General features: G+C 39.2%; 1 protein-coding gene across 1 annotated transcript in view; it reads left to right on the forward strand.

Annotated features, from left to right (window-relative positions):
* CEP112 (centrosomal protein 112) overlaps positions 1-23,378 on the forward strand; it is a 286,793-nt gene that overhangs the window by 87,318 nt on the left and 176,097 nt on the right. The window contains exon 17 of the mRNA XM_063120035.1: positions 6,186-6,265. Within this exon, the coding sequence (XP_062976105.1) occupies positions 6,186-6,265 (80 nt within the window). The remainder of the gene's footprint in view (positions 1-6,185; positions 6,266-23,378) is intronic.

Here is a 23,378-nt window from a genome sequence, read left to right on the forward strand (position 1 = left end):
AAGCTAGTGTATATACTTTACTCTTTACATGTACATAATCACCTCTTTATATTCCACAAGGAGATTGAAAGTGCAAACAGCAGTTGCTATGAATCTGATTATGAGACCTGGAAAAATGTGTTTAAAAATGTATTTGAAAAAGGAGAATGGATTGCTTCAATACATGGTTTTCATGCTACCTCTTAAAAATGGAAATCTCTTCCGAAGCATTAAATGGATTTGCATCAGTGGAAATTTGTGCTGAGATTACTTGCAACACAAGAGTGATATCTTTGTTATTAATTGTATTATTTTATTTATTGTAGCTTGTTAAACTAGATATCTTCACTAGATACACAGTCACAACTATCCTTAAATTTACATGACATGAAGCTAGAGATGTGCAGAATTTGTTAAATCCATTCTGTCTTTAGTGGATTGTCAAGCATCTTTTGTTCTGTCGTCTCCTCATTGACGGAACTGAATTTTTGGATAAGAATTTTGTACACTTACAAATGCGCAGATTTGCAAGTGCACATTTGCAAACAAAAGAAATTGCACAAATCTCCCCAAAAGTTTTTAAAAAATAATTCCCCAAGTCCATATGACTCAAAAAATAATAATGTTCCGTTGTTGAATCTGCAACTCAGATTCGTAGAAATCTGAACTCATTTAAATCCATGCAAATTTCTCCAACATTTCTGCAGGAAGCTGGCATGTCCACGTGGCATCTGAACCATATTAAAAGATAAAACAGACTTAACACCTAATTTGCCGCAGGCAAAATCATTGAGAACATATGCGTTTCACACCCTGCCTGGAAGGTTTACAAGTTTTGACTCTGTTGGACCATTAAAGAAAAGCTAGCTTCATAACAAAAGACCCTCCACAGAGCAGAATCAGTAGCAACCAAACATTTCATTTGCAGATATTTAAAGTGATCTTAATGGTTTCGCATGACTCTAATTTTGTTTAAATGGAAGAATAGGTAGTGTTGAGTAGCATGCGAATGTAAAATCTGTGATCATAATCATCAAGAATGAAGTAGATAATTGTAATGGAAGGCTCACCTTTGTTTAAGAAATAATTTTTGGGGCTTCCCTTGTTTTCTCTTTTTTACAGTATAGTATAGCAGCCCTCAAGATCTTATTAGTTCACATTTACACTTGCTCTGTACTAACAATATACATTCTTCTTTAATCTGAGAAATTAAATGGGTTTTCAAAGAGGGAACAAAATATGCCAAGCGTTTCTCTAGAAATCACAGCAGTAGTTATTATTATTATTATTATTATTATTATTATTATTATTATTATTATTTACCCGCCTCTCTCTCCGGATCGAGGTGATGTACAACACAAATGCAAAGGCCATAAAATACATATAATTGATTAAAACATTTAAAACTAATACATTATTAAAAGTACCACATTATTAAAAGGCATCTTAAAATTCAACTGGGTAGTTGAACAATGGAATCCAGGCCAAAGAGTATGGGGAAGAGAATTCTAGAACATTGGAGCTGCTTCTGAAAAGGACCTGATCCTGCTGGAAGCTAATTTGGCCATCTCAAATGCTGAGGGGTGCATATGGCTGGAGACCTATCTGAGGTAATCAGGATCAATGATGCTCAGGGCTTTAAAGCAAATATAGGCAACTTGTGGTGCTCCAGTTGTTTTGGCCTACAACCACAGTCCTAACCAGCATAGTCAATGGTGAGAGTTGATAGGAGTTCTTCGTGATCTCTGTGCATCACACGTATGGGCTCGGGACCCTTCCAAAACTGAAGTCATTTTGGCGGGAAGCCCTCCCCACCATCCTACTGCACATTCCCAGTAGGGGTTCCAGCTCATTCCCCTCAATTTGTTTTTGACTGTCTTACTAGGTGCCTTGGAGGAATCTTCCGCTCTTCTAGAGCTTCTTTTTTTGGTAAATTCGTTAGATGAAGTTGTTCTTTCCATAGTATTTTCTGTTAGCTTTTCTTGTCAGTGTTAAAAAAAAAATCCTTATTTTTCTTCAGACCCATTGAGGGGGCTGTGTATGGCACTGAAGGCACCTTTTTGTAAGTGAGTCAAGTGAGGGAACAACAACACACACACACCGACGGACACTCGCTTTGTCTTTTTTGCCTCATGGAGACACACTTAGTTGAATCCTGTCATCATTGTCAGGGGGTTTCAAAACAAACCCGTCAAAACCATTCAGACAGGCTTAAAGCAGTCCTTTGGAAAAGGAAACTAAAAGCCGTCGACACTGCTCGTACATCAAGACTTACTGAGAGGGTCAAGGAGAAGTCAGGACACTCTATGGCGCAGGCTTCTTCATCTATGAGCACCTCCGCGCAACTCCCGTTGCTTACAGACCCACCTACTCCAAGTCATTCATTGGTGGTGAATATAGTCAAAAAAGGCCAGAGAGCAAAAATCGGCTGCAGAACTTCATGACAAAAAGAAGAAAAGTAAGGAGGATAAAAAAAAGAAAAATTCGCCTCTAATGTTGAGTTTGCCTCTGCTGCCTCCAATGTTAGACTCCCCAGTTAGGGTAACTAACCCAGTTTTGCCTGGCTTGGAATTGGCCAGACCCTTTTTGATGTCAGAGGGCGAAGTCTGCGACACCCCAACAGTGGACCAATAATCTACACAACTTTGCCCAGCCTGTTTACCACCTGGGCAGGAGGATATCTGTGCTCTATCTTTTGAGTCAAGCCCCAGGGGTCGGTCCTGAGAACCAGCTCCTTGACGTCGATACAGAGAGCTGTCACCTCAACTCGAATCCATGGAATCGTCACCTTCATGCTGATCCAGGGAAACAATTTATCAACACCAATCTAGGAAACCAACCCCTTGATACCGATCTAGAGAGCTGACTCCACGACGCCGATCAAGGGAGTCGAGTCCACAACGCAACCGACATTTGGTTGACTGCATGGAGTGAGGGTCTTGATATCGTGAACGCAGCCCCCGCTACCGATCTCCAGAATCGATGGCCTCACACCATTCTAGACTGCAATATGGCTGGTATTGGGACAGTTGGCACCGGGAATGTTCACGTTCTTGCTTAGTAAGGTGGGAAAGTTTTCTGAAATGTATGCCTCCTTCTCATCACCCCTACTGTTGTGGTGACTGGCAAGCCAAGAGAGGCCCAGAGAGTTTTCCAGAAAGGGCGAGATGGCAACCGTCTGCCACTGCACATGACAGACATTGTTTGTTGAATATGGCTCACTGTCTGAGAATCCTCCCCACAATCGATGGAAGATTACAAGTCGGACTCCTCATACTCATCTGTGCTGCCATCTATTTCTTCTCCGGGTGACGTTCTTGTCATTCCAGATCACGCATCCCTGTCTGAGGATACAGCTCGCTTTACTGACCAAATCCTTTGGATGGCTCAATCACTAGGGCTTGACAAGCATCAGATGACAAAAAGTTATCTGACCCAGTTTTCGATGCTATGTTTACTGGGGCCATGGCTCCGGTGTCGATACCTTTTCTACCTACACTATTGAGTACCATACAGCAGTCTTGGAAAATGCCTTCATCAGTGGCCCCCACATCTAAAAGACTTGAAGCAAACCATATTCAACAAAAAAATGAAGAATTTCTTTTCATTCACCCTAAACCAAATTCTGTGATTGTGGAATCAGTGCAGGGCCGATCTCCAAAGCTGCACACTGCACTGTCGACAGGGAAGGCTGGTGCTTAGATCCCCTGGGCAGACATATGTATTCTACATCTGCCTTAAGCATTAAAGTAGTGAATTATGAGACCACTATATGAGGCCACTATTACCAACTTTTTCTTTGGGAGAAAATATCGTCCCTCTGCGATTACCTCCCAGAGAATTGTTGTGAGTTTGCCAGGCTGTTTCAGGATGAAGCCAGCAAGCTGTTGAGGCAGCAAATAAATATGGCCAGGCACCAGTCTGATTACAGAGCAAAAGCAATGGTAGGGGCTATTACCCTTTGCTGGCATGCCTGGCTCAGGTCAGTGGGCCTAACATCGGAGACATGATCATGTATTGAGGACCTGCCATTCGATGGCATGGGATTGTTCCATTGAAAAACAGATGAGGCAATAGATACTATCCAAAAAGCAACAGATACAGCGAGAAAAATAGGCATTAATCAACACCACCAATGTCAACACCAATATAAGCCATGTAAATGGTTCTGATCCCTGCCTCAATATTTTCATAGAGGAATACTGACCTGAACTTCCACTACCAACAACCATTGAAGTGAAGGAAAAGATCTGCCCAGTCTCACTTCACGTAGGGTAAGACATCCTCGAGCCATGCTTCCAAATGCTGTCTTTGACTTCGTTCTCATCACCTGTCAGCTAGACATTCCACTTTTGGGAAACACACCTTGAAAATATTTCCCGTTATGGGCAAGAATTACGACGGACAAATGGATTCTCGACATTATGATGTTGGCTACAAGATAGAATTCGATGTTCTCTCTCCCGTCAGTACTGTAAGAGTTATTCCACCATCCGACATCTTGCAGCAGGAGACCTTTACTCTGTTGGAGAAAGTGCTATCCAAAGAGTCCCACGAGGACAATTAATGGATGGGTTTTACTCCCGTTATTTTATGGCATGAAAGAGGGATGGAGGTCTTCAACCTATCCTGGACCTGAGGCACTTGAATAGTCTTGGCCTCCTTGTGAGTGTAGAAAAAACCAAGCTTCAACCTACACAAATGATCCCATTTATTGGGGCCATAATAGATTCCACCGTTTCCAGGGCATTCCTGCCATCAGACCGAGTCGAGACCACGATTGTGCTTGCACTTCGATTAGTTTGGCCTTGAAACAGCTCAGTGTTCCTGATACAGGAAATTCTAGGACTCATGGCATGGAGAATATGTGTAGTTCAATGGGCTCGTTTGTGGATGAGACGACTTCAAAATTGGTTTGTCTGCAAATTTCCAAACCATCTAGATGCACGAAAGATGCATCTCCAAATACTACAACACATCAAAGACTTGTTGTATTGGTGGACAGGAAGGACTGTCGTTTTAGACGTGTGGTTCTTTGGTGATACTGCGGTGATTATGAACACCTTCCCTCGCCCGTATGTGTGATGCACAGAGACCACGAAGAATAAGAACAGGTTGCTTACCTGTAACTGTGGTTCTTCAAGTGGTCATCTGTGCATTCACAAAACCCATCCACCGTTCCCTCTTTGTTGTTAATGTACTTCATTGATACCGATTGAGGATCACCCTTCGGTACAGGGACCATTGGCGGTCTCTAGGGACTGAGGGGAATGAGCAGGAACCCCTGCTGGGCATGCGCAGTAGGACAGCGAGGAGGGGTTCCCGCCAAAATGACTTCAGCTTTGGAAGGTTCCCGAATCAAGGCTCCGCACAGGCATAGGGCCCATATGTGTGAATGCACAGATGACCACTCGAAGAACCACAGTTACAGGTAAGCTACCTGTTCTTTTGGCCAAAACACTTCGAGGGCCACAAGTTTCCCACCCTGCTTTTGAGGTATAAATCAGCTTTGTTTCAGTTAGAAGCTGAAACAAATTGGTAGCCAGTGCAGATACCTGAAAGCATGTAAGCATGCTTATCTGCCTTTCTTAACAGGCAGCCTGCCGCATACTTCGTTAGGTGAATTTTATGAATCATCTTCAAAGGCAGCCCCTTATTATTATTATTATTATTATTATTATTATTATTATTATTATTATTATTTGTATCCCGCCTTTTGCCCAATGCTGGGCCTCAAGGCGGCCTTACAAAGTTTAAAATATACATTGGGGGGGAGGGAAACAAAACCATAAACAATTAAAAAATACACAACAAAATTATAGGACATTAACATAGATGGAGGGCTGGATTATTCTCCAAAGGCCTGCTTGAACAAAAAAAGTTTTAGCCTGCTTCTGAAAGCCCATCAAGGAGGGAGCCAGCCTAGCTTCCCCAGGAAGAGAGTTCCAGAGCAGCCATCGGGAAGGCCCTCTCCCATGTTCCCACCAAGCGTGCCTGTGAAGAAGGTGGGACTGAAAGAAGGGCCTCTCCAGAAGATCTCAAAGCACAGGCAGGCTCATAAGGGAGAATATGTTCTTTCAAATAGAGTGCATTTACAGAAGTGTAATCTGGAAGTCACAAAGCATGAATGAGAGTGGGCACATCACAATTCTGATGATGTGTGATTGCTAGAATGTAACTCCCCCCTCCTTTTTTTAAAATGTTAGATTCATGGATTACAGAATGACTTTGATAAAGAGAGAGTGGATTCTCACAAGACAATACGAAAACTGGATGATATTCTGAGGTAAGTAAAATATCTCTAATGAGGTGTTATTTCTTTCTTGGAATGGGTCTAACAAAGATTGTTACAACTTTGCTGATGCCAGAGTTACTTTTGCATCCAGGTTTCATACTGCTTCTTCCGTGCATGAGGATTTGGTAGCAATGTTTGAGCCAGTGTGGTGTAGTGGCTAGAGTGTCAGACTGGGAGTCGGGAGACCCAGGTTCTAGTCTCCACTCGGCCATGGAAACCCACTAGGTGACTTTGGGCCAGTCACAGACTCTCAGCCCAACTCACCTTACAGGGTTGTTGTTGTGAGGATAAAGTGGAGAGGAGGAGGATTATGTATGCCCCTTTGGGTTCCTTGCAGGAAAAGAGGCGGGATATAAAAGCAACAATAAGAATAAATGAATAAATGTTTTCATCTGTAAAATGCAGAAATACAGCATGTGATTGATCTTAAGTATCAAACATGAAGACACTATATTCTAATATTGAAATTTTTGGATATAGGCTATGCCAACAAGCTCTTTCTTTCTTTCTTTACAATTTTTATGTAACTGTCCACATCTAAACAGATTCTGGAGTGGTGAACAATAGAAAATAAAAGAATAACATACCATATTAAGAATTTTAAAAGCAGAATTCCAGCGAAAACCATGGCTTCCTGAAATAGAGATGTTTTCAGGAGGTGCCAAGAAACAAACAAAAAAAACCACACAATGCTGGTGACTGCCTGCCCTCCCGAAGCAGGGAGTTCCATAGAAAGGGAGCTACCACAGTGAAGGCCCATGTCTGAATAGACTCTAATCGGGCCATAGTTTCATGCAAAACCACTAGGAGCAAGCTATCTGATGAGCTTAGTGATCAGGCAGGCTGATAAGGGTTGATAAGTTATTCCTTGGCCATTGCAGTAGAACTGTGTTGAGGGCAGTTGAGCAATGGGATATTCAAGTTGTCATTTGAAGAGGAGGAGGAGGAGATGGAGGAAACGAAGGCGGAGACAACAAGGGCAAATAGGCACTTAAGCTTCTCAAGTAGGTTATACTATCCTGGATGTAGAAATTAGAATTGGGGGCAATGTGTGTAAGAAAAGAGTTAACATTCAAATTTTATTAATATGGCTGCCCCTAGGAAGAAAATTAAAGAAACATCATCCAAGTATCTGTATAGAATAACACAACTGGAGCCTCAGTGGAACTACCATAAACTGTATTAGGCTGGGCAAAAGGTTTTTCATCACTGCTACTGTAATGCTTGGATCTGACACATGCACAACTACAGAGTTAGGTACACAGATATAGGAAATCACGCATAGTCCCCTTATTTATATGCAGCTCCCAGCCACATGGGATCAAGTCTCAAAACAATGTCTGTGTTTGAAGGGCACCTGTCTGAAGATGCAAAGAAGGAAGACAAGAGATGATTAGTTAGGTGCCATATTTCCCTAAGCTACTTCAGGAAAGCGGAAATAAAGCAATGGCCTGCCTGGTTTATTTTCTATGCCTGTGCTGTTGAAGATAAATGGCATGTTCCACCAGGAGAAAACACATGGGAAAAGCAGGTTCTTCAAATCTGTAGCGGCTCTGGATTTGCTTTTCTTCAAATCTACAGATTCAGAAGTTTCACACAACACAGAAACCAAGTGGATATTAGTGATCAAGCCAAGGAAGTGATACATATATGAAGTGTGGGAAAACATAAGGTCACAGAATTTTGTTGGACACTAATATTTTTCTCAAGGCAGGAAAAATATCGTGCTCAGTTAACGCGATTTTTAAAAGAAGAACCTGGCCACTTTTAAGTGTAACACTTACTCATTCTACTGAAATTGAAAGGTAAGATATATGTTAGAAGTACGTCATTTGTGAGTATGTCTTAGCAAAATGTACAGCCTAATCCTATGCATGCTGTACATTTTGCTAAGACATACTCATAAAAGACAAAGAATTAAGCCCCCTTATTTTGGGGCTTGCTTTGAGGTAAGTGATTTCAGCCTAAGGCTGCAATACTATGCACATTTATCTGGGACTCAGAGTAAGCCCAAATAACTGAAAATACTGGAACTTACTTCTGAGTAGACAGCTATAGGATTGCACTCTTGGTATTTGTTGCAATAAATGTAAACCTAAAATAATATTGTCAGTGGTTTGTCTTCTTCAGGGCAGAATCTGCCATGTTTGATGCTTCTTTCCTTTCAGCCAAAAGTATATAAAGTTGTGATGTTAACAGATTGTAACTGCTTGTGTAGCGTAACAGTTATCATTATATCCTTTCATTGATCTAAGATTGATCAGTATGCAGCAAACTCTATTTCTGGGGAGAAGAATGTTTTTCAACCTACCAGCAATGCAAGTGTGAAAATCCAGGCTTGTCTTTTTTTTTCATTACAGAGAATAGTATTTCCACATGTTTAGCCTAATTTAATTTTGCGCCTGTTTCAAAGTTATGGAAATAATTTCCTGAGAAAAGCAGATATCCTAAACAGACTAGAAGTTTTATACTACAAACATTTCAATAAATGCTAGAATGCAATTTATCTAGAATAATAGAAGCCATTTGAAGCTGCTTTCATACAATGTCAGACCTAAAGCAGAGGTCTGCATCCCCTTATTCGTGTTATCTCTTTGGCCTAAAGAGGATATTTTAAAGTGCTGAAGATATTATTTCACTGGAATGCTGAACCTTTGGATTCCCTATAGTAAATATATTTCAGCTTTTATAAAGAGATCACTATTTAAAAAAAATTCACCTAAATTAACAATAGAATAATTCAGAATGGTAAATTTATAGCCTTGTACACTTTTCCAAAACTTGAATTTTATGATTATGTCATTTAGATTTTTATTCTGAGAGTTCTTTAAATGTATCAAATTACAATTTCTGTTTATCTTCTCTTATAATAGGGTTGAAAATGTTTTACTCTGCCATACTGAAAACACAAAACTTATTGTTTTAGTACAGTTGCTATTTAGAAAAAAATGTCATTTATTACCACCTATCATATTTTGTTCCTTTTACTTTTGAAGCTGAGGGAGTATAAACTGAACCTGAAGATAGATGGTTTACAGTCCAATAAACATAAGTATAGTTTTCTCAAACAGTAAGAGCCCCGCTTAGGTGTTCAGATTACACGTACAATTGATGTGTGTGGGGAGGGCATTGAATACCTGAACAGCATTCCTGCACTTTCAGCTGCTATGTGCAGAGGACTCTGCTCATTGTGAACCCAATGAGTGGCGGAGTTTCTGATTGTGGCCACAGAGCATCCTCAGCTGTTGCATTCAGGTGTTTAATAAGCACATGTAGGAGCATGCTTCTTTCCTATGTGCATTAAATGAATGTGAGATTGTAAACCTGTGTCTGGATTGTACTGCTTGAGTCACATGATTGCATTATTGAGTGTTCCTCTATACAAATTATTCCCTGCCTATATATACAGTCGTGTGAAAAGGAAAGTACACCCTCTTGGAATTGTATGATTTTACATATCAGGACATAATAACAATCATCTGTTCCTTAGCAGGTCTAAAAATTATGTAAATACAACCTCAGATGAACAACAACACATGACATATTACACCGTGTCATGATTTATTTAACAGAAATAAAGCCAAAATGGAGAAGCCATGTGTGAAAAAGTAAGTACACCCCTACTGCTTCCATAGGAATTAAGATGCTAAGTAGCAGACAGGTGCTGCTAATCAAATGCCCGTGATTAATTGATCATCAGCATGTATGACCACCTCTATAAAAGTCGAAGTTTTTTCAATTTGCTGGTCTGGAGCATTCAGGTGTGTGTTAACACAATGCCAAGGAGGAAAGACATCAGCAATGAACTTAGAGAAGCAATTGCTGCTGCCCATCAATCTGGGAAGGGTTATAAGGCAGTTTCCAAACAATTTAAAGTCCATCATTCTACAGTGAGAAAGATGATTCAAAAGTGGAAAGTGATTCAAGACAGTTGCCAATCTTCCCAGGAGAGGACGTCCCAGCAAAATCACCCCAAGGTCAAACCGTGCAATGCTCAGAGAAATTGCAAAAAACCCAAGAGTTACATCTCAGTCTCTACAGGCCTCAGTGAGCATGTTAAATGTTAAAGTTCATGACAGTACAATTAGAAAAAGACTGAACAAGTATGGTTTGTTTGGAAGGGTTGCCAGGGGAAAGCCTCTTCTCTCTAAAAAGAATGTGGCAGCACGGCTTAGGTTTGCAAAGTTGCATCTGAACAAACCACAAGACTTCTGGAACAATGTCCTTTGGACAGACAAGACCAAAGTGGAGAAGTTTGGCCATAATGCACAGCTCCACATTTGGCGAAAACCAAACACAGCATATCAGCACAAACACCTCATACCAACTGTCAAGCATGGTGGTGGAGGGATGATGATTTGGGCTTGTTTTGCAGCCACAGGACCTGGGAACCTTGCAGTCATTGAGTCGACCATGAACTCCTCTGTATACCAAAGTATTCTAGAGTCAAATGTGAGGCCATCTGTCCGACAGCTAAAGCTTGGCCGAAATTGGGTCATGCAACAGGACAATGATCCCAAGCACACCAGCAAATCTACAACAGAATGGCTGAAAAAGAAAAGAATCAAGGTGTTGCAATGGCCCAGTCAAAGTCCAGACCTCAACCCGATTGAAATACTGTGGCGGAACCTTAAGAGAGCTGTGCATAAACAAATGCCCTCAAACCTCAATGAACTGAAGCAACGTTGTAAAGACGAGTGGGCCAAAATTCCTCCACAATGATGCGAGAGACTGATAAAGTCATACAGAAAACGATTACTTCAAGTTATTGCTGCTAAAGGTGGTTCTACGAGCTATTGAATCATAAGGTATACCTACTTTTTCACACATGGCTTCTCCATTTTGGCTTTATTTCTGTTAAATAAATCATGACACGGTGTAATATGTCATGTGTTGTTGTTCATCTGAGGTTGTATTTACCTAATTTTTAGACCTAAGGAACAGATGATTGTTATTATGTCCTGATATGTAAAATCATACAATTCCAAGAGGGTGTACTTTCTTTTTCACACGACTGTACATGCGCACCCACCCACCCACTTCTACACACATGCTTCAACTGCCGTTTGTGGAAACTAAGTCATAACGGGATGCACTTGAGTGGGGTTCAAGCAATCAAGCATTATTGAAGACTTTTGCCATATAAAGCAAAAGGGGAAAAATCAAGAAGTGACGTCTGAGCTTCTAAAAGAGTTGTGTATAATTCAAAAGCTTATGCTTGAACCATTTGAATGTTCTCTTGGTCCAGTATTTCTTCACTATATTGACTTCCCCCCCCCCCATTTTCTCCAGCCATCATTAAAAATACCTTTAAGGATGTGCTTTGTTTTTTACAGAAGAAAAAAAGTACCCTACATTTATGTTTATGATGGTTAGACATGTAGTTATTAGCCCCATTCAGAAGACACCTTAAACCACGGCTTTAACCATGGTGAATAAAGCAAAAAGCCTTATTCACTGTGGTTAAAGCCATGTTTTAAAGTGTCTTCTGAACACAGTCTGGCTTTCTGGGTAACCACCATGGTTAAAGTCATGGTTTAAAGTGTCTTCTGAACTGGCCCATAGTCTTCCAAAGTCTGGCATTGCTCTTACATTAAACTATTAGACACCTAAGCATTTCTAGCTCACTGTATGGAAGAATAGGATGGGTCTTGCTACTTTAAACTTGGGACTTGCACTATATGTCATTTTGTAATTCGCTACCCTTATGTCACCTGACTTGCCGCATTTTGTATATATGGAATGTTGGCACTGTCCCTAGTCAGAGAATGACACCTTATGCTTTTTAATAGCTATGACAGCAAGCAATAGAACCATGTACAGAAGCAGCATACCTCTCAATACAGGATGCTGGAGAGAAATCAGGAATGATGACCATTACACCTTAATCCTCCCTTGGCAGTCATTTCACAGTACAGAGAAGTTATATTGTGATGTAGGCTCACTCAGTGATTATTTATAATTTTTCTTCAGAAATCCTGTTTGCAAATATGTGCGCATTTTAATGAGAAATTTAACAATAAAAGGGCATCCCAACTTTTAATTGGTCTTCCCAAGCTAGCTCTTTAGGTTTAGTCCAGTTGCCCCTTGAGGTGGGAGAGTAATCTTCAACGGAAACTATATTTATATAACTACATCCCAGAAAAGAAGTGATTTATCAGTAATTCCTTAAGGAATCATTCCCTGCATGCACTTTGATTTTAGAATGGCGGCAGGATTGTATCTTAAGCATGGAAAGGGGGATTGGGGTCTCTTTTTTATCTTTTCTGTGAAGGGGGGAGCATGCAATTGATTTACAATAGTGATTGGCAGCAATTCTAAAATGAAGTACAGTACAAATAAGGCTTAGCATAATGCATCTATTACTTTAGATTTCCTGTGGGGCGGGGGGGGGGGAACCCAAACATACCTTTTCTGCTTTGCAGTACTTGTAATTGCCAAACATTTCCTGTCAGTGCTGATTTATATTTAATGCTGGCACACTAGTCACTGCCATGTTTTCTTTGTTGGAAATGACTTTAATATAAGATATTGGTGTTTCTTTAAAAGGTAATTTAAAATGTTTACACACCATGACTGAGGATGTGTAATGCCTATATGATTGCTTAGGGCAAGGGTTTTTTTCTTTCTGATCACTATATTAGTTGAATTGTAACAGCATGTTATGTGCGACAGATCACTTATTAAGCCAAATCTTTCTGCATATAATCTCATTTGTAATGAATACAGAAAATGGCAATGAGGGAAAATTACATTGCTATTTATGTGGCAAACTATCAGCTAAGTATATACATCAGATGCTTAAAAGCAGGGTTTAAAAGGATGCAGGTAAAAAGCAAGAAAGCTGGAAGAAATGAAAAAAAATGGTAAACATAGTAAAAGTTAAACATAGTAAAAGTGAAATAAGATGCATCGTGGACAAAATAATTCTGGCAATTCAACATGTGTTTGAGCTTTCAGTAAATGAAACATGGGCCTAGAGTATGTCCTGAAGGTATCTCATATACTTTTTATCTTTAAGCTCATCTGGGCCTGATGAATATGTGCATGGGTCTTGCTATTTACTGTGCTATCTGTACAGCACCATGCACATCGATGGTGCTATATAAATAAATAATAATAAAAATAATAATAATAATAAATAGGAGCCCCATGCATAATGTGCTCTAAGAGCTAAATCCAATGTTACACGAGCGAACCTTTGCTTATTCAAAAGAGGCTTCCCTTCCTCTCCTCTGTCCTGCAACACACCCTGCTCCAGAGGATTTCCCCACTCTGTGCACAGGATTGGGGGGGTACACATGTGGCTGCAGGGGAGAGGCAACATTTGATCCATCAGGGCGAAAGGACACCATTGGATACAGTCCTATGTTTCTTAGAGTACTAGCGTGCTACATATTGAATTAACAATCATTATTGTCACTTATAGACTCTCTTGCTTTAAAGTATAATGTATACAATTTGTAGATCTGATACTCTAAGGCTTCCAGTGGTTCCCAAAGTCGGTGGGATTGCATAGGGGGGCATTAAGAGGCAAAGGGGTGGCAGGGGGGCGCTCGAAGTGGTCTTTTCCAAGAAGCGCCTCTCCAGAAGATCTTAAAACCCAGGGACATTTTTATGGGAGAAGGTAGTTTGGTCCCAAGCCATATAGGGGAAGAATCCACACATGTATTAATACCGTTTAAGAAGAGTCCTTTTAATGGTGAATTGAAATGTTTCAAAAGCACCAAAACGCTAATGAAGAGACATACCCTGCTTGGTGTGCCCCGCCACGCTGGCTGCAAAACAGAGGCGTTTGCTCTCTTTTCTCTCCGTCGGCAAGTGCTTCCCATTTAAAGGGGCCAATTGAGCTACAAAATGACATTGAACTGAAGCCAAAGTTTAAGAAATCCTACCAGGAGTTTTGGTTACAGAAGGAAATTTCTGATCGCTATCCTGCACTATGGAGAGTGGTTCAGAAGCTCCTGGTTGCATTTCCAACATTATATTTGGTGGAATGCGGTTTTAGTGTGGTCTGCCTACTTCTCTCCATGCAAAGAAATCGGCTCCAGATTACTAAACGTGGTGATTTTAGACTCATGTTAAGTGACTTTAAACCAGACATTGGGAAACTGGTATCACTTCATCAAGCCCATCCATCACATTAAGTATTTACAGAATAGTGAGATACTCTACCCTAGTTACTAAATGTGATATCTATTCTTGCTAAATGACTATCAGACTTTGAAAAGAAGATATCACTGGATCAAGTTCATCAATTATGTTTAATTGAATAAACTAAAAAAATGTAATTGGATTTTGAATAAATATTTTATTGTTATTATCTTCCTTAGTGGGTTGTTGAAAACCGCTATTCTGAATAATGATTTTTATAGTGTAGGGAAGGGGGCAGTGGGCATGAGTTTGTGGAACCAAGGGGGCGGTTACCTGAAAAAGTTTGGGAACCACTGCTCTAAGCTGTCTATTTGCACAGGGATATTGTTTTCTGAAGTGTGCATTAATATGTGAGTTACAGCAGCCTTCCCCAACCTACTGTCGCCCAGGTGAATTGAACTAGAACTCCCATAATCCCTAGCCAGCATGGGCATTGATAAAAATTGTAGTGCAACATATCTGAAGAGCACCAAACTAGGGAAAGCTGAGTTATAAAAAGCAGCACTACCAATAATTCAACTTTACCTGTTCCAACTGTGCTCATGTTTTCCAGCAGCTGCGGAGGATGATTCCACTGGTCTTAAGCAATGTGGCACAATGAGATATGGATTCAGGCTCAATTTTTATTATTATTATTATTATTTTATTATTACTTAAACATACGAAGGTAACTAATATTGAGCCAGACCTTTGGTCCATTAATACAGCACTGTCTAATTTGAATTCAGTGCCTCTTCAGATATTAGATTGTAATTGTATTAGATTGTAAGCCTATGCGGCAGGGTCTTGCTATTTACTGTTTTACTCTGTACAGCACCATGTACATTGATGGTGCTATATAAATAAATAATAATAATAATAATAATAATAATAATAATAATTGCCCAGAATCTTTGGGTGATCCTGGAAATTGAACGCATGACCTTGTACCTGCAAAATAAGTGCACTACCACTGAGCTATGGCTTTGGGTTCTGCTCTACAGCATAAACCAAGCAATGAGCGCGTGTAGTTATTTTGTAAGATTGTTTCCTCAGGATTTAGCTTGCTTTCAACAGTTGGTTATGTGCATCTCTTGAGTCTTCATCTCTACGGTCTTCAGCTTTCTTCGAGTACAATCCACCTGAAGTTCAGCACTTCTAAGACCCATTCATTTTAGTTGGAGATATTCATGTATGTGGTTAACTCTTCCCTTGAAATCAATAGGACTACAAAGTACTTAACTTTCAGTGAATCATGGCTGTTGCTTTATAAATCTGATGGAAATAGCATTCTAATCCAAAAGGAAGAAGATGAAAATATCCTATAGTGCAGTAGAAAACTGATGCATTCTTTGAGGTTTACCTGATGTGATTCAAGTTCGATGCTATTTTATAATGGGACAAATGCAAAATACAGCCTTCACATGAAGTTAGACTAATTACCCCTTTAAAATGAAAGGGTATATTTTATTTATTCATCTTTAAATCATTCTCAGTATGTTCTTTATACAAGGACCATCACAGATTCCTTGATAATATGTATAATTTTATTTATTTATTTATTTATTTGTTATATTTCTATACTGCCCAATAGCCGGAGCTCTCTGGGCGGTTCACAAAAATTAAAACCATTCAAAGTATAAAACCATAATATAAAATACAATATAAATTCATACAGTATAAAGCTTATTTTTAAACCATGTCATTTAAAACAGTAGTTTTCTAGTTTAAGTGTCTAATACTTTGAAAGTATTCTGTTTAATTCTTAATATACTCAGTTTTGGTGTAGTTTGTGCCTCTTCACTGCTTCATCATGCGCTGGAATTTTACCTGGAATTTTATTTCATTGTCCTGCTAAATTGTTGGATAGCATTAGGGTTGAACTCCCTCTCCAATCCAGTTTGCCAGGAAAACTTGGTGCTCTATAACTAAGATAATTAAGTCTGCCCCTTTCGCTCAAGTTCAACTTAATCTTTGATGTACCGGTAATATTGACCTGAAAAATGCAGGTAGAAAATTTTTATGTCAGGCAGGTAGACAAACTGTGACATATTTACCTGAAACTAGCTTATTTGACAAATTTCTTTCAACTATATTACAAACTTAAGTTCAGCCTACCAAAATCAGCCAAATGGCAATGTATGCAATCAAAATATGGCTTGCTTACCCACTTTGGACCAGTGGTGTTGAGTGCATCCAAGCCGCCTGAAATGCTAGATTATCTTTTATAAACATCTACGTTCTAGGTCCACCATTTACGTTAGCAAATATTTATTTATGTATTTATGTTAGCAAATATTTATTTATGTATTTATGTTAGCAAATAATGTGAAAGTAGCTGTAAAATTTAACTTAATCAAATTATACATATATTATATGGATTTTTTTTTAAAAAATTGCATCTTAGTTAACTGGATTTTTTAAAGGAATTATTGATCTTGAAAAGGGTCTAGAAATGAGAGATCTGCATCAGACTTTTAGCAGTTCTATAGAAAAAAGGTTTCTTAAAAAAGTTTATCTGATGTATTTCAAAATTGCTGCTCTTTTTCGTAGGAACTACAATATCAAAGACATCAGTTTCACAAAACAGCCTTGTAAGAATGGGAGACCACCAGTAAGCACTCAGTTTAAATACCTCGGGGGACTCCACATCCTTCCCTGGGGCTTTCCCTAGAGACAAAGTGCACTCTTAATCTAGGATTGTGGGCCACACTGGTAGTGAGTCTTGTGTTCCTGTAGCTACCAATTCCTAGAATGTCCTGTAATACTTTTTGTATTATGCAGTGTCCCAGCTCGCTCCATTGATCTTTATGATAGAATAGTTTCTTAGCTTATTGAAAACAGAACTGGATCTATCGACCCTGACTGTATTCTAGAGCTTGTGCAGAGCTTGTTGCTTTAATCTGCATTCCTGGTCAAACCAGTTCTTCCTTTGTGGATACCCCCTGCATTAGACTTAGGGCATGTCTACACCATAGGGTGTGGAGGGAGGGAGGATCGCGGACTTACTGGTTTCCGCAATCCTCCTCCAGCATTTTTTTTCCAAAGTGGGAGAAGGAGAGCAGTTGTGCTCCTCCGCACAAAAAAGAAAAAGAAAAAAAGGTAAAACAACAACAACCCCCAAACTCGCTCCTCACCCCCAATGGGCATGGACTGCCCCAGTGCAGCTCCATGCGGGGATGATGGGAGGACCCGGGAATAGTGGCCACATGGCCTGTGCTCCGTGGGATGGTCCTGGGACCGTGGAAAAATCAGGTTTTCCACGATTCCCTATATCCTGGGGGAAGTCCTTGGTCATCCTGGGTTGCCCCTGGGATCCCCTGTGAGTCATTTGGACACACAGGGACAATCTAGGGACTACCCCGTGATATAGGGCTGGTGTAGTCATGCCCATACTCTAGTCAGATGGGGATTCATCACAGAAATGATATTGAAAAAAATGTCTTAAATATCAGAATATTCCTTATTAGTCTGCTAAGGGAGTGAATTCTAAGGTCTCCTAGTAACTGCAAGGTTATGGAGTTCGGGGAAGAAACAAGTTTATATTAAGGCAGATGATGGCAATTGGAGCAGCTCTAAAAGATTTGGGCCCCTGCTCAAAAAAGATCCAGGGCCCATGCTTAGGTGTCCTTCCTAACACAGCCCATTGTTGTATTTTGTTTTCAACTATGGAGTGGTATAGTAATGTAATAAATGAATTAAATGAAAAAAGGTTTGAGCAATATATTTTTAAATGGCTTTCCGTAATAGTGTGTTCAGAATTGGCATGTTTTCCGTGAATGCACTGAGTTGTGTGTACCTCATAAGATTACCCTGTGGTGTGGGAAATGCCATAGAAGCTGATATACAAGATCTTTACTCTTAGTGTAACTTAATATTTTGTAAGGTATTTGTAAGTCATCTGCAAATGCGTTTTTCGTGGACCAACTATTATAATTGGAATGAAATGTGTGATGGGTAGTATTGTAACGTAGGCTGAAGTATTTTCAAACACATTAAATTGTCAAAAGCTTATGTGGATGTAATCTATGCTTAAGTGTTTGCTGATGAGGATGATGAGGATTTTTTAAATTTACTTTTCTTCTATTTGTCATGAGAGTGATGTCCAAAGCACTTAAAAGTGCTGATGATACAGAGCAAATGCTCACCAGCTGGTTGCTTTACATCCATTCTATCATTATTATTTTTGTTTACATAAGAAAGTAATGATACCTCTCTCTCCACCCCCTCCCCAGTGTATACGCCTGATCAGATCTTGTTTAAAATGAAAGGCTTTGTACAATGTCACTGTTTTGGAGGTCATGTTTTACAGAATCTGATAGACAATTCCATGTAAGACAGGTTTGCATTTTCATAGCATTTTCCATAGTGTGCTGAAGCTGTTTGTGCTCATTTGGAGATGACAGACCTGAACAATACTTGCTTTCAATTTAATTCTGTATTCTTTGGTTATACATGAAGGAAATAACCTTTTATGTCAAGATTTAGATGTGTAAAACTATTTTTTAACATGATACATTAGGATTTGTGGTGTTTAGAGATTCTAAACTATTTTTCTCTGGTAGTGTTGAGGGTTGTGAATGCTCAGTGTGCCTGATAATTTTTCTTGTTTTGTTTAATAGGCTGTGGTATTGTGAAAAGAATTGATAAACCCCACTTTTGGTACTGGCGGGAGACCTTGCTTGATTTCTACAATAGTTACTTATTTGCTTCATATGTACAGAATGTTTGTTTTATTAGACCATTAAACTCTTGAGATGTTTTTCTCTACAATCCCAAAGGTTGACTCTCTAATTTAAGTAGTACTAAAATTAATTTAGAAAACTTAAGCCTTATTACGATACTTATGTCTATATCCTAGAATCTAGTCTATCAGTGTGGCACACCAATATAGTAAATACTTGAAGAGTTGAGAAGAACACAGTCATATACATATTCATATGTGTTTATAAGCATATAATCCTTTATTTCCTCTGGATTAAATCAAAACTTGTGCAAGTGAACTTTCTCTTGCTCTGTCCCCACCACACCCTCCCCACATACACACGTTGAAGAATCTGTGGGAAAGAAATAGGTAGCAAGGTGGTATGATCGCATTTGCACCTTCCAAACAATTTTAAGGCGCTCATGTTTTGGAAGCTGCATGTAAATGTAGTCCCAGTCAGATTGGTGATGGCACCAAGCATCGGATAAGGTAGAAGAAGAGATAGGAAGAGAGGCTGAATCTATTCCCCTGCTTCTCCATTCTTCAGACTAACAGTATTGTTGACAAAGGTTTAACTAGGGCTATGCATGGATCACATCACAGTCTGCTGTTATATGGTTTTGGAACTGTATATGTAGCATTTGGGTCCTTATCCAGGCACAGATAATATATGCTTGGAAATTCCAATGGCTACTAGTCATGATGGCTGTATGCTACCTCCAGTATCAGAAGAAGTATGCTTATGTATTCCACTTGCTAGGGAACACAACTGGAAGGATACTGTTGCACTCTTGTTCTAATTGTATGGATCCTTGATCTGATCCAGGAGGGCTCTTTTTAAGTTCCAACCAGGTCAGGACGCTAATATAGAAAGCCATTCAGATTTTATTTTCAAATTTACAATTTTTCTTTGCACTAAATCAACTGTGAATATTTGTGGAAATTTGTGGGGCACCCTGTGCCTCATCCAATCTGGAAAACTAAACTAGCAGTTTATTGGGGAGAATAGGCTTCAGGAGGGGCCCATCCTTAGTTGTGTTCTCTCTCTGTCTGTGACTACTTTTGAAGTCATTACTTATATGTACAAGTACAAATATATTAATCCACAACTTTCTCAATTTATCCATTCTTTTCATCTTCATTTTTTAAGGATATTAAAACATCCTTTAATATATTCTTTTTTATTTAAAATAAGGTAATATATGTTCTTTCCTGCTGGTCAAAGGAGCTTTTTTTAAAAAAATTAAACGAAAAGTATCTTTTATTTCTTAGGAGCTTGCACATTATCTAAAATGGCATCAGCTCCCCTGCAGTCCTACCTCTTTCACATCTAGGCATGCAGAATGTGATTGGTTAATCTTGGCAAACCGAAGAAAAGTAATAGCCAGAACTTCATATAAGGAACAAGTGCCAGTGGAGTGTATTGTTTCAAGAAGGAAGGAAAGAAAGAGGAGCTAAGTTCGAAATTGAGAATTAGAACTGGATGCCAAGGGTTAGATTGGTGCAGTCTAAGTAATACCTCACCTAAACTAAGCAAGAGGTATTTATCCTTTTTCATTTGTTTCTATTATATCTATTAATTCCCCAGTTTCTGGAAGCTCTGTAATTACATTGAAGAATGTTCAAGGACATTTATTTAATGTGGGTGCTAACATTGTTTTGGAGTCATTTTCCTGCAAATCTGGGTTTTTAGATTCAAGAACCAAGTTTGTGAATATTATAAAATGGTGTGGGGACGCCGTAGATAGATGCTCAATACTAACAAAAAAGTATCATTTTGAGGGTAGTAATCACTGTCTGCGATTTAAAATCCATGATAAAATGTAAGGCCAAGGAGTCTCAGTGTGTGTGTGTGTGATATATACACCTATAAGATTATCCCACCCCCAAATCAATGGGAAAAAACATTTGTTCCCAACTTAGTCCTCTGAGCATCTGAAACCATTTAGAGCAAAAGCAGTCAAAGTTTCCATCATATTGTAAACATTCCTTTAGTTCTAGTGAACATGCTGACATAACCCTCACTCTAGGGGGCACAATGTAAAGTATGAACAGAGGATAAAAAGTATGTGGAAACCTTATTTTATAGTCTCAATTTAAAAGAAAAGTATCCCATTAACCATTTCCATCCTGATTTCCCCTCACAGATTTCTCCAGAGGCCTGTTAATGCTAGTAAGAGGGTTGTAGCTCCAAAAAATTCAGTTCCTCTTTCCTGCTTTATTCCTAACACACCCATTGGCATATCCTCAATAGGGTGGGTGATGGATTCATCACCATTATAAATAACACAGTAGTTACAAAGTATAATCTTAGGCACCAAATCGTTTTGCTCTTCCACCTCCCCCATCCCCACCATTCTGCGGCTACAGAGCCATACTTAGTCCTCATTCATTTGGTTTGGGGTTATTTTCTTCTGATAGGGATTTTTGTAAATGTATTTTGAATTTCTGCAAGCCTCAGGTGTTCTTGAAGCCTGCTAATTTCTTCTGCTTGTGCATGGGTGGTGATATCAATAATAAGAAGCAAGTAATGCAAACAAACCCATAAAATATAAGTGCCACAGTAGACTATATCTCTTAGGCTGCAGTTAAATTAAAAGCTTGCCAGAATAACACCAATAAAATGGTGGAGCCCAGTATTCTGCCTTCTGGGTGCCACAGAGGAAAAGCACCCCCTCACTTCCCCACCTACCAAACCTCTGAAGATAAATGGACAGGTGGGAAGACCTCAATGGGTGACCTCACAGAGTAGGTAAATTCATATGAAGGGAAGTAGTCCTTTAGGTATTGTGGCCCTAAACCATTTAGGACTGAAAAGTAATTACCAGAATCCTGAATTGCACCAAAACTGGCAGTGGTCTGAACTCTCACAGTGGTATTTTGCACCAGCTGAAATTTCCAAACAGTCTAAAAAGGCAGTCTCACTTGCAGTGTGTTACAGTAGTCCAGTCTGGATTTAAGTAAGGCTTTCATGACCATGGTCAGTCCCAGAGCAGAGAAAAAGTGCCACCCTCAGGAGTCCATGACCAAAACTGGGTCCAGGAGTACTCCAAGCAACAAACTTGATCTTTTAAAGGATTGGGGTGGGTGGGTTGCGGTCTCATCCAGAACAGTTTAAAACCTCTACATTGAGCTAGTCATACTTCTGAGCAAGAGAAATTCTGCCTTGTCTTGTTCAACTCTTCTTGTATTGTCACTGGACTCAGCAATGGTTCAGAATCTCTGTAGTTTGAGATGGCAAGAAGATATAGAGCTGCATGTTATCTTCATATTGGTGACAGCCAACACCAAATCCTTGATTGATCTGAAGGACACTATCTGGGGATTTGAAGTTGGTTGTCATCAATATGTAGACTTTTACGGATATGATTAATGAAAAGTTTTATAAAGAACACTGAAGCAGTCGTTTTGAGTACAAGTAGGTTTGAAAAGAAAAACTTTTCTTAATTACTAAAATAGGCTGGGCATCTGATTAATTGAGCTTTTGCTATTCTGTGATAATGATGAGAAATAGTTAAATGTTATTCCTAGTTTTTTGTTTTGGCTGTTTTAAATTTACCTCTGCAATGCTGTATATATATATATATATATATATATATATATATATTGCTCTGATGAACAATAGGACCTGCAATAGAATCTTGCATGGTAGAATGCGGCTGTTGTGGATTCAAGACAGCGAAATATCCCTTTCCATAATCCACCATTCCACCAATCCCCTTTTATGTCCCCCCCAACAATCAGTCAGCATTCCAAACTCAGTCCTCAATGGAATATTTTGGATTCCCCCCTCCTCCGCCATTAGGGGTTTTGTTCTAAAGATTTTCTTGTACTTCTGCAAATATTGGAGTTTCTCCCAAGCTTGTTGAAACCTCTTGTATGTGAACGCTGTGATTTTAGTTATGTAAGGATTCACACTCAGAGAATGAATTCACATTAATATATTGGATATGGAACAATTATGTGTATTAATTTGTATTATTGATAGGCATATAATAATAAAACCCTGAGGCAATCATTTTTGGTTGCGGTTTAGTATTTAAAATGATGCATATAATTTCTTTGATGATAACATCACAAACTATACGAACTGTAAACAATGCTTCAGTTAAATGCTTGCTTACCTCTATCCTAAAACAAGAAATGCCATATTATATTCAGAACCATTGAATAATGAACAAGGCTGTTGTCTCTTTAAATTTTTAGTTCATTTGTCTGCAGTGATGAAGACAACTTAAAATGCTTTCCAGAAACTTCACAATATTA

This window comes from Elgaria multicarinata, chromosome 3 (assembly GCF_023053635.1).
Source record: "Elgaria multicarinata webbii isolate HBS135686 ecotype San Diego chromosome 3, rElgMul1.1.pri, whole genome shotgun sequence".
In the NCBI taxonomy this organism is placed as follows: domain Eukaryota; kingdom Metazoa; phylum Chordata; class Lepidosauria; order Squamata; family Anguidae; genus Elgaria; species Elgaria multicarinata.